Below are 12,529 nucleotides of genomic sequence, written 5' to 3' on the forward strand. Positions count from 1 at the left end.
TTACTTACATCACGGGATTCTAAATGGAAGAAGCATATAGCACAGTCCCATGCAATACCAAACGTCTGTATTGTTTTTAATGGAAGGGGGAAAACAAGCTGTAGCAGCAAAGGCAAATAAAGCGTATGACTGCCATGCAGCAAGGCCTGCAATCGGGTAAGGAGCTGGGAAACACAGTGTCTTAAGAACATCGTTATTAGAGAGCTCTCAGCCTAGCTTCTGTGTTTCACTGAGAGAGGGTGCTGGAGCACTGCCTATCCGAGGCTGGATAAAATTAGGCTAAATAAAACAAGATTATCTGCCTCTTAGTTCCTTGCAAATTTCTACTAGGACAAGGAAGCTCTTTATATAGAAAGGAGAGACTCTGGCAGCCCAATTTCTATTCTAATAGCACGTCTCCACTACAGATGCACCTGAACGTCTAGTTTTGCTCAGCAGTCATCACTAAAGCTCCCTCATTTACAAGGACTCTGTCATCAAGGATGCTTTATTACACAGCCTTGCCATTTCTCTTGGCAGACCCACACCCCGCATGTTTCATCTTAGCACTGACAGCAATGTCATTAATGTAACATTTGGCTCTGGGGCTTTCATCACTTTTTAAATTTCAGGCCATCAGCGGGGTACTTGGTGCAGTCTCAATGAATCACATTCTGTACATAACGCAGAATGGCTGATGGTTGGTGAAATGCCCAGTTACAGGGGGTTTACTTTCCAGAGCACACTACCTTTATCACCCACAAATGCTGCTTTACCAGTCAACGTTCCTAAATATTACTGTTGACACAGACAGTTCATGGAAGAACACGTCTGATTTTATATTTTTTTGCACAGCAATACACCAGACCAGAAAGCCTTTAGTCCTAAAATAATGTAAAGAATATTTGAAACCTGTTCCCCCAATGGTTTTCATTTTAAGAAATGGAGCCTTTAATCCCAGATCCGCCACAGAAACTGATGGTGGGAAAAATAATATTGTGTTAAAACTTGCTCTAGATGTGCTGTCAGAGAAGGTGCACTGCTCGGCCACAATGATGTAATGTAGCAGAGCTCATATGGTGTCATTTTTCAGAAATCAAAAAGTACTAGTTCTCTTTCCAGCAATTATGCAAATATAAGGCGGAAGGGATCAAATAAGGATTTTTTAGAAAGCTGGCTAGACTTAGGCATTCTACATGGTTTGGGTAGATGTTAAATAACAATTAAGTGCGGAGCTTCCAGAAAGTAAAAAAGCTAAGGACGATCCTGAAATGGGAATAAATATGAGAAGCATGAATCCAGTCATGATTATCCAGCCCAGGTAAGACAGCTGTACGTCTGAAACCTCAACCTAAAGATGAGCACAGATTTAAAACAGTGTGGATGCACAAGTGTCTCGGTCAAACACTGCATTATCTGTTTATCTCCACAGCCAGTTTTTTCAAACTTGGTCCCACGTTACTCAAACTGATCGACAGTAGCTGAACTTATCTGCTCCTCCTGTTGTTACTTTGTGATGCATAAGCTTAAGTGCCTATTTTTACATCAGGAGCATGTTTTTTGGAAGACACTTTATTTTTCATGTGCTGCATCAGCACTGTGGTTCAAATCTTCCTCCACGATCAAAAGGACAGACGAGACTCATTTCCTTGCAGAAATGAGGAAGAGAGCAAAACATTATATTATGTTTGTTATAAAGTTTAGCTTTAAAATTAGATAAGGTAGAAAACAATAGAGGAGAAAAAATAGTGCTTTCCTAAACATCTACGGCAAATGTGATTTCCTAGTTTCAAGGTTAAATGACATTTAGTAATGTGGAATACAGTAATTGGATTTATATATGTATCCGAGGAACACATGTTAAACAGGTAAACCAATCCAGTCAAACGGGCTAATTCTGGAGAAAATTAGGGATTCATGCTGTGCAGAGAAAGGGAAGAGAGAAGTTAAATAAAATACACATGCTTCTGTGTTGCCAGAATAAGCCACAGTAGTTAAATCATACTCAGTCAGACTTTCATTGCATTTTCAAGTCTCATATTGTCAGCATTACGAGACAGCTGTATTGAATTAGTAATGCTGTGAGCATGCACAGATTTTCAGAATTCAGATTTAGCTGGGTCTAAGCTGAGAGCTATCATCTTAAACCAGCTACAAGAAATAATTTCGCTTATTAAACATATAGCCTTGACAAATGTATCAGTGATCCAAAGCATTTCTAAGAATGGCTCAGCCTGTGCACTGGGAAGTGCCAGAAATCCAATGAAAACACATTTAATATACAGAATTATGTTTAGATAATTGCACAGATCTGATTTTCCAAAACCCTTCATGGAAAAAGTATCAAACAAAGGACCCATTCCCTTTCACAGAGTTTCAGCAAAATATCATTTGATTTTGCAAATGTTACTTCAATTGCTGGTAAAACAAAGCAAAAAGAAAACAAACCAAGCCCTACCACGTACTTTTTGCAAATTAGGAAACAATGAAATGCTTCGAAATTGCCCTTAGAAAACCAAAAAGCTTAGACTACTGAGCTAATTTCTATTCAAATACATACCACTAAGAATTTCTCTTCTCCTCCCCCATGCTCTAGCCAGTCATCTTTAAAAACCCAAATGCACATATCCTTTCCCTGAAAATTCCCTCAGGATGCCATGACTTAAGCTGTAGTTTAATTAGCTGGGAGGGATAGTTAAAGACATAGGGGTCTGCTTTCTACTTAGGGATCACATTTGTTGCAGAGCTGGCCAAGATCCAGGAAAAGATCTATAAGAAGATGTTTTTCCTTAGTTTCAGAGAAACAAGAACTCAAGTTTAAAAGGTTAGTAGTGAGTGTGAAACAACAGAAAAAGAACATTTTAGAAATCAATACCACCAGTGCCACCTTCATCTGCGGTCTGTTGTTCTGTAGAAGAAGAAGGTTTGTAAGCTAAGTTACAAGGTCAAAAAGCAAACAATGCAAGTTAACCAAAAAATGGGGAAGCTGGATATCATAATGATAATTTATATCAAAGCACTTTTGCACACATTATAAATAAACAAAAGTCAACACTCACACTGAGAGAAGACACTACTAAAATACAATGAGTAGAATTCCAGCAATTCAGAAGATAGGCTAAATTGAAGCATTTTTTGTTTTATTTTATTCCTGGACAATAACTTATGTTAAGTTACTTATTGGCAGGGTCTTCCAGTAAGGCAGTGCCTGAAAAGATCCCTTCCACTGCACTCCTGATTTGCTGGTCTGATTTCAGAGTGTTTACAAGCAGAAACAGTTAATTGTGTGAAATACGAATCAATCTGAGCTCAAACTAAAGTGCGTTAAAATGCATCGCCTAATCTAGAATAGAAACTATTCTCCAAGAAGCTCAGACACTGCCCACTGCATCTCCTTACCTATTACTGGTCATTCAAACAATCAGTTAGCATTCTGTAACTCTAAGGGCGTGTTTAAAACATTTTAGATGTAACATTACAGTACAACTGGTTTTTTTGTTCTGCTTATCATCAGTCTTAGCACACCATTACATGTATTGCATTTGAAGGACTCAAGAATTATTTTAATGCTATACATTACAATTCCCGTTATCTGATGGTTGGGGGCTGGCAATGCAGTGGTGCCAGGTGTTGCATTTCCCATGTGGCTTCTCTCTCTTTCCAAAGTCAAAAATAGCTCTAAGTCTGAGCAGCATTTCAGGGCAAGTACAGATACGAATCTTTCTCCAAGAGCTACCTGTAGATCCTGTTGTAAGATCCAAGATAGGAAAGGATGCCCAGGTCCCTACGAATAATGCTGTACCTGCCAGTGTTCATACATAATATTCTGTGATTTTAGCTATGCTAGAAAAGGTGCTACTTACCTGTCTTGCTCTCTGAATCTGGAGTTACAGACCCTCCCCATGACCATCTCTTCTGTCTTGTTTCCAGTCGCTGATTCCGTTCCAAGGTACGATGCATAACTGCTTCATACCGCTCCTATCGCCAAACAACACCTCTATGAAGCTATATAACTACAAAGCACAGCTATGCCAGAAAACAAAAATACAGATTTCCCCCCAACCCCACCCAGTGTGATTTAAAAATCTGTTTTACCTATCCTGCCTAATAACAAGCATTTATTACAAAAACTATAATGCAAAGAATGTTTAATTATGGCAATTAATGGCTTCAAAACACTGCAAACATGATTAGGTTGAGGTAAAGCACAGATAATCTATTCTACTCTTTACTTAAAATAGCCACCAGATTTCCTATTCAGTAAATCGCACTACTTATTTTCTAAATAGGGATAACCCCAAACTGAGCAAAAATAACTGCTTACCCTTCAAACTATATTCTGAAGTTATTTCTAAAAGGTGCTAAAAATTCTCCATTGTAAAATACCAAGTATAAGGTTATTTGTATTTTCAGAGAACTACACAAACACTGACCCAAGTCTTAAGAGATACTGGCATTAATAGAGATGTTATTTCTGGTTTCATTGTAAGACATGAAGGCAAAACTGCAAAAAAGACCAATCAACTCCAGACCTCAGCAACCACTGCTGATAGGACAAAGAGGACCGACAGCAGCTTTCTCTTCTGTCTCCAGAAGTAGTAACTGCTAATGTGGGACCTTTAGCTCTTATGCATAAAGACTAACTGTAACCATGCTAGACTGTTTCTTCTCCATAATCAGCCAGGTTTCCATACGTGTGTCAACAACAGATTTCTGTTCTGGAGTAGTCATATCCCAAGTGATCTTTTAAAGCAGTATTTACTGCTGATATATTGCAGTAAGATGCCAAAGGGACTCATTATCCAAACATTTCTCCCTCTTGAGGACGTAAGACTTTCACCTTCTTTCAACACCATTTCACAACATAAACTAAAAAAGTTACAGTGCATAACAGACAAAGTCAACTTGGAAGGAAGGAAGGAAGGATTCTGTCCGCTGACAAAAGATAAAACGAAAAGTTTTTGTTTGAAATATTAAGCTTAGCTTCCCCTCTATTAAAGACACCTGAACTAGAGTTTACCTAAGGCGCTAAAATACCCATACATGACGTAATCTGTAGATGATATTTCCATGGAGGTATCTGCAGTGTGGTAATTCTGCAAAGTCATAGTTACAGCCATAGGCTTCACTTTACAAACAACAGAATATCAGTTATCAGCCCAAGACATCAACATAATAAGTTGCACAGCCGTACAGAATATTGAGAAGCCAGGTACCTCAACTCGAGCCACGGCTATTTGTCTTCAAGACTCTCTTAGGCAGAGAACCACTTACTTTTCCACAGTATTTGCTACTGCGCTGCTGCTTCTACTTTATCTGAAGAAGGTGATTAACTAAATGAGACTTGGTTGAAGTACCAAACAAGAACGTTGGAGACTATGTATTTTTTGATGCACTTCTATCTACTAAATTTACAAGATTAGATGGTAACTTGCTGACAAATATTGCCTTAAGGTAGCTTAGCTTCTTTAAAAGTGGTTATTTTCTAACATCAGAGTACAGAAGTCAAGATCTGTTTTCACTTTCTCATTGAAAGCAAGGTTTACAGGTCAATTGCACACTATTTTCCCACCTGCGGGATTCTTCATGTATAACTCTCTATGTACAAGGTCATCTTTCTCCAGGGACCAAGTAAAAGACAAGGTTACCACCAATCAAACACCCATCGGCTAGTCCTTGTCTTCCTTGATTATTCACCCCAGTGGCCACTTAAAACATATCCCCCATCCTCAAATTTACATGAATAAATGTACTACAAGCTTAGGGGCAACACCTCTTGAAGCATAAAGGATGCTTTTTGCTTAACGTAGCTGCTTAAAGAGATGATACTGCACTGCGCTGCAGTCAAGGCCCACCCAAACATTTCTGCTTGTTCTTCAGCAATGTCAACTATTCCATGAAGTTCAAATGTAGTATCAATCTGAACACACCCAGAAGCTGATTACAGTTAACCAAACACCAGTGCAGAACACTGCCAGTCAAAAAGGGTAAAAAAAGATGTATTTCTAGAACAACGGAACAATGGCTGGACTCCAAGGGAACAGCAGCCAGGCTTACATGCCCTTCATCAATGACCCACAGCAAGTTCTTACAACTAGCTTATGGAAGCACATGTGCATGTCATACTTTTACTGCTGACACCCTGAAAATGAACCCTTTCAGAACTTGCATCACATTTAATACACACTAGCAGACCTACTCTTCAAAGGGGATGGCATAACTTCATATATTTATTTCTGTGTTCAGCTTCTATCAATCTTGCAATGAAGTCCGCAACTCAGATACTGTTCTGCTGGTCCACGCGCAGTCAAAGCCAGGGCAAAGAGTCACTTGTAAGAACAGCCAATACACAGCTCAAAGCAGCAAATGGTAACTACACAGAAAACATTACCAGTGGCACAAAATACAGTAACAAACTGTAATTTGGAAGAACTGAAAGAACATGAGCCTCTTAAGCCACAGTAGGGCTTCCCAGGAAGCAAGACACAGAGCTATGGGAAGTCTAAGATTCATCACCCAGGCTGATTTACAAACAGCATCTACAAAGTGCACTGAAAGGAATCTAGAAATCCAGGGATATGGGGTGGGGTTTTTGCTCATGTGAAAAGTAACCAGGCGCATAAACAGCAACCACAGCTCCTAAAGTCCCGAGTGCCTCGGGGATAGCTAAAGCTAGGCCTGGGATGGGGAAGGACAACATGCGCCTATACAGCCCACTACACAGATGTGGAAAATATTTTTATGTTCTAATACATTCACCATTTCTGTAACTTTCCATTTCACACCACTTCAGAGCACGGCAACACAGGAAAACAAAGTAGGAGTTTCTTTAAAACTACAGTACTTTGACACGTAGTACCTTTTCCTCCTCTATTTTTTGTTTTCTCTTTTCTTCTACTGCTGCCCTCCGCTGTTCCTCTTTCTGCTTCTGTTCTTTTAGCTTTCTCTGTCTTTCTTCTAATTGTTTTTCATACTGGAGTTTTGCTTTTCTCTCCTTTTCAAGGATTTGTGTCTCTTTGGCAGCTGTAAAATTTTAAGGAAAAATTAAGATCAAACTTAACTATTCACTGAGATTACAACACAACTTACAGGCAAGAGACTGCCAAGCAAGATTATCACCTCTTAATGCTAAAACATACAGCAAGATTAGCTTGCAGTGCTGATGACACTGCACATGAGGACAGATGTGTCTTTAATTCTGTCCCCAGGTTGGGCAGGAATTAGAACCTTTCCTGCCGTCAGACTTTACTGCCTAGAGACGAATGCCAGGATATGCATATACTATGCATATACCCTATGTTAAGCATATACTTTTCTTGCTGTTGTAATACTGAAGCCTTTATAAGTACTAAGTGGAGTATCAAAGGGCAGAATTTTATGTTACGACTTTCAATTTTTAGAACGAGATATTATGAAAAGATTTAAAGCACCACGTGACAAGATGGGAAAACCCCACAGTTATGGCATCCCAGTTCAAAATAGTTATGTCAATATTCTCTGCAGCCTCCACCTAGGAACAGCTGTGTGCAGTTTAACAGGAAGCTTCAAGTCCTGTGACAAAAAGCTGGCAGTTGAATACACAGTGGAAGTATTTTCTGTGGCTAGTCAGATGAAGTGAACCGAGAACCAGATAATTATACCAACAATACACAGGCAAGATCTACATAAGGCCCCCAAAGTACTTCTGGATTTATATGCATCTTAGTCCTATCCTCTCTCCACATTAGGGCAATACAATCATTTCCGTTCCCGTGTGGTTTTGCTTTTATGTTGAGAAACAAACGTACAGGCCAGAGAGACCCCACCACTCACAAGCTGAGAGACCAAGAGCCAGGACTGCAGGGCATACCGTGACCCTTTCATCTCTTGGTGCACATGCACACACTGATTCGCGTCACAAGCAGCATAAAGCTGACTAAGAGTTTTATGCTCTTCTCTAGGTCTCAGATTCTTTGCTGAGATAAAGTGTATACTGCTGACACTTGAATCCAGGAGGCATTTCAGCATGCTAGGAAACAAGGGAAGCAGTGTTCGAGGCAATAAAGCCATTCAACTAGCTAAATCTTTTTTTTTCCTCTGAAGTGGTGTTCCCCAAACCTCAGTCTTCAGGGCTATGGGAAGCTGTTCTAAGCTAAAAGTTACCATTTTGGAAGTGTTTTTGTTAAGGCTTTCAGTAAGAAATTGGCTGAATTTGCTTGGTGGTCACTAAGAAATGGAAGGTCAGAAGTGACATATAGCTTCAAGAAGCTAAAAATCTTTAGAACGTTTTCCTCTCAAATCTAATGCTTCTCTATTCAGGTTCACAGATGGTCACTGGTGCAAGACCAAGAGCAGACCTTGTCTCTTGTCTCCAGCAAGGTGAAAAAAAATGACTGAACAAGGAGTAAGAGAGCAAGTTATTCCTCTATCACAAACATTTTAGGAAATTATATTTTAAATGAACCATGAAAATACCATGTTGCTTTTCCCGCTCTTCTCTACGCTCCCTGGCCAGTCTTTGTCTTTCTTCTGTTCTCAGAGTGGAACCATCTATCACTGTCAAAATAAAAATTGAAGACACATAGTTGTCAGTTATTTTAAACACTCAAATTTAAATACAGAAGTCAAAAGCCTTTACTATCAAAAGGATAATGGAACTTCCCGAGAGATACACATACCACCAAAGCACTGCACACTCTATAGAGATTAAAGATGTCATCTGAAAAATTCATAGGAAGCTGAATACCTTCCTTTTTCCCCTTTCCATTTCCTCACAACCACCAGTCCACTATTTTTAATAGGTGCAGCAGAAAGCAGACACAAGATTACAAGGCCCAATGCATACAGTCAAAAGAAAGCCTGAGCGGAAGTCAGACATTTGTGAGAACATACACTTATTCTAAATTCAGCTCTGAACCTCATTCTTGTACATATTAAGTCCTATGATCAAGAATGACAGGAATCTAGGAAAACTCAATCTGAGAACAGATAGTTCACCCGTTATGACAAATTCAAAGCGCTGTAGGATAGCCAGTTTGCAGGCTAAGCAGAACCAAGACTGATTAAGTCTTTGCAGGTACAAAAACTTGAATTTCAGCAACAAGTAAACTAGTAACCTGACCAGAGCACAAAAAAAAAAATCATTTATCTTTGTTATGCTGAAAAGATAGGCAACTTCACCAACGGAACTCCGAGCAAGCCAAGGGCATAAGTGTATCATCAAACGCAGACCCTGATATGAATCTATGAACCATCTACCAGGTGCTTTGTGCTCTGATGCCTCCTGAAGAAAGTGCATCAAAGCTCTTTCTAAAAGACATTTTGTTCATTCCCTACTAACTCTCCCTTGTGAACCCTGTGCTTAATTAAGAACAATGACCAATAATTATACCTGGTTTAGTTGCTGTCTTTATATTTATTGAGGTCTGGACTGCAATAGGGCTCACGCCACTTTGGCTTCTTCTTTCTTCTGCTATGGCTTGGGCTGCAGCAACTGTGAGAAAGAATCACTCCACATTAAGAAAAGCTCTACAACCAAAACTCATGAAATAAATATCTAAAATAAATACATGAGACTCTATTTGAGTTTGTAGATCCTTTTATTAAATAACTAATTTGGGACCATGCAACTTGTAGGAAGAAAAAACTCGTCGAATGAGACTTCAGACCTGGCACAGCTTTTCTTTGTAAAAACAACTGTTGCAAAACCTCATGTTTTAAAATGTGTAGCAAAGGACTACAGAGTTTCAAAAAAGCCAAACCTATTAAAGAACTTTTCTAAGAAGTAAAACAATATTTAGAAAAGTTATGAGTCTGACTTACACTTATTAATAAAAACTCTTTGCTACCACACGTGTATTTGCAGGCTGAACACACATATATAATAGTCGATTAGCACTGGTAGAATCATCTTCTGAAAAGACAAAAATATGAAGACCTTTCATTATTTCATGACATGAAACAGAAAGTGGATTAGCTCCATAAAGTAAACCATTAAGGGATGCTTACAATGTACTTCTAAAACTGGATCTTCAAAAAATATATTTTAATTATAAATTAAGACTCCAAAACAGTAATTTGAGCATCTGCGCAGAGACCCATTCACCTTCGAGTTTCACCAAGGTGAGTACAGGGAACTGCAGGGCTATGACTCCCAGTAACCATGCAGAAATGAAATGCTAGCAATATTAATTTTGCTAAATAACGAAACCCATTAAGTCATCAGGGAGACTAATTTACTGTATCACTTTCCAGGGATTTTCTTTATTTTGGCATCAGCTTTCACTTTCACTAATCACCTTTTAGGGTGCGAAGGTGAAGCATTACGGGGAAAGCAGGCAGGGCAACCTGTAAGACAGCATTACCCCATTTTAATGCACAGCTTTGAGCAGGAGCGTCCTTACAGCAGTGACACCTTGTTCTCACCTTGGCTGACAGATACCGGGAGATCAACTCAGTTCTTACAGAAAAGCCCAACTTCGGGGGAAGTAAGAGAACAACCAAACACGAGAAAGCAGAAGTCGACGCCTGTTTTAAGCAGAAAAGGCAACCCACAAAAGTAATGCATAACGTGCCGTGATTTCAACCATAACGTGAAGGACAAATAGTAGAATTTGGTGTTACATTTTGAAAAAGACAACAGCTTGCCGATGATCTCAGGCTTCCCTTTAATAGAGTAGTGCAGAATGCAAAGGAGGAAGGAAGAGTCTCCCCCTTCTCCGCGCATTGCCATGACAACTAGTTGTGTCATGGTAATAACCCTCCCTAAGGCTGCGCCCAAGAACAATCACCTCAAAGTGTTTAATCCCATGTGATGTCAGTGATAAATGCTGATTACAATACTTATTCAGCAACTCTAAATTGTCACCCGCAGCTGTTGCCATGTCTTGAATTAATTTTTCATTGCAGCACCAAACAAAAGTCTTCCTCAGTTCCATCCCATACATCTCCGAGGCGCTTTTCAAACAAGTCAGAGACCAGATACACTGCGACACGGTAAGATTACCAATTGCCAAAGAGAACAGCTGAAAAAGGGCTCACTGTAATTTTACTACGTAGACCAAAAGTCAGTCAAAAAGCTGATTCTGTACATGCTGTTGCACGTCATGTGGATGGGAATCTAGCCCAAAAATTCACCACGTGGAGAACAACAAAATTATATACTCTCAACACAATTAGATGTGAAGACAGCCTGAGGAAGACCCGCCTACTGCAGGTTTTTCTGACAGCAAAAATATACAGTCAGGGCATTTATATCCAACGACACCTTTGTAGATCACAAAGGCTGAAAGAACATAAGCTTCTTCAAATACCATTTAAAGTTAAGACAAATACAGAAACCTAGTTGCATCTTTTCTTCAGCCTCCATCAGCAAGGGAGGAGAGACAGGAGGATTACAGGCAGGCTGAGCCAACGCAGCCCAGCACAGCTGGGAAATGAGCCCAACAGAATAAATCCACCCTACACCTACACCAGGTTTAGTTAAGACCAACACTGGAATTTTGCCTCAACTCTCAAAGTTTAAACATCCAAATTTCTGTAATAAAGTTACAGTAAGAAGCAAGCTGCAATTTAAACAGGTACAATATTAATCTTCTTTTACTTGCAGAAGTATTTTATTATTAGAAATCTTGCTGAACAAACCAGTCATAATGGATGTAGGGGATTATGTATTTATTTATTTAAAAATAAAGAAACGTGTGAAAAATGTTCATGATTAGAAGGCACCCATTTTAAAAATGTGTCATATCTGCAAAGCAATTAGTCAGCTCACCTTAATTAATTAAGGTCGCAAAAAATTACTTGAGGTTCTACAGAACAGGAAAGTGGGTTACAGAAACAGTACGGCTCGCAAAGGACACAGAGGTGAAAAAAAGTCTAGAAATCCTTAGCCCAAGGATTTTGCACATCAGGGTTTTTCTGTATGTCAGTTAAAATATTTATGTTCACTGCTTCAATGCTTCATTATTTGCACAGAAACAACGCGCTTACACATTTGAAAGTAGCAGATTTAAAGGCACTAGGAACGCACCTCCGTGTTACACAGAAGCAATCCATTTAACTAACAGAAAGCTAGAATTAAAAGTGAACTGGGGATTTGAACAAAAGATTATTAAAAGGGGAACAGCCATCACATTAGACATATCCCCAAGATGTGTGAGCTCAATCTCACCAGCTCTCAGGTCAACAGACAGGTTTTACAGCCCTTGTCAATTTTATGGTAAATTTAAAATATGAAACTGTGTTTTTCAAAATCCACATTCTAGTTCAGTGAGAGAAAATGAATTGCACACTGTTGTACTCTGCAACCTTTAAAAAATACAGTCTTATTTTGCTTTAATATGATAAAAGAAATCTTAATTTTTGATACATTTAAACATTCTTTGGCACAAATGCCTATAATTTTTTTGCCTGGTTTTCCATAATGAACGTAGCAGTCCGCTACAGAGCGAAGCTTCACTGAAAAGAATTTTCCACAAAACCTAACTGTCTCTGTAAAATAAGCCTAATCCTTCTGTAATTAACCAGGATACCCCAGAACAGGAAACCAGTTAACAACCATTTCACTACA

General features: G+C 39.1%; 1 protein-coding gene across 1 annotated transcript in view; it reads right to left on the reverse strand.

Annotated features, from left to right (window-relative positions):
- The window catches only part of MAP7D3 (MAP7 domain containing 3), a 39,970-nt gene that overhangs the window by 24,659 nt on the left and 2,782 nt on the right, over window positions 1-12,529 (reverse strand). The window contains exons 2-6 of the mRNA XM_009642839.2: window positions 9,350-9,451; window positions 8,434-8,514; window positions 6,839-7,002; window positions 3,843-3,957; window positions 2,855-2,887 (exon numbers count right to left, since the gene is read on the reverse strand). Coding sequence (XP_009641134.1) covers window positions 2,855-2,887; window positions 3,843-3,957; window positions 6,839-7,002; window positions 8,434-8,514; window positions 9,350-9,451 — 495 coding nt within the window. The remainder of the gene's footprint in view (window positions 1-2,854; window positions 2,888-3,842; window positions 3,958-6,838; window positions 7,003-8,433; window positions 8,515-9,349; window positions 9,452-12,529) is intronic.

The sequence above is a fragment of the Egretta garzetta genome, unplaced genomic scaffold (genome assembly GCF_000687185.1).
Source record: "Egretta garzetta isolate BGI_Z169 unplaced genomic scaffold, ASM68718v1 scaffold220, whole genome shotgun sequence".
Lineage (NCBI taxonomy): Eukaryota > Metazoa > Chordata > Aves > Pelecaniformes > Ardeidae > Egretta > Egretta garzetta.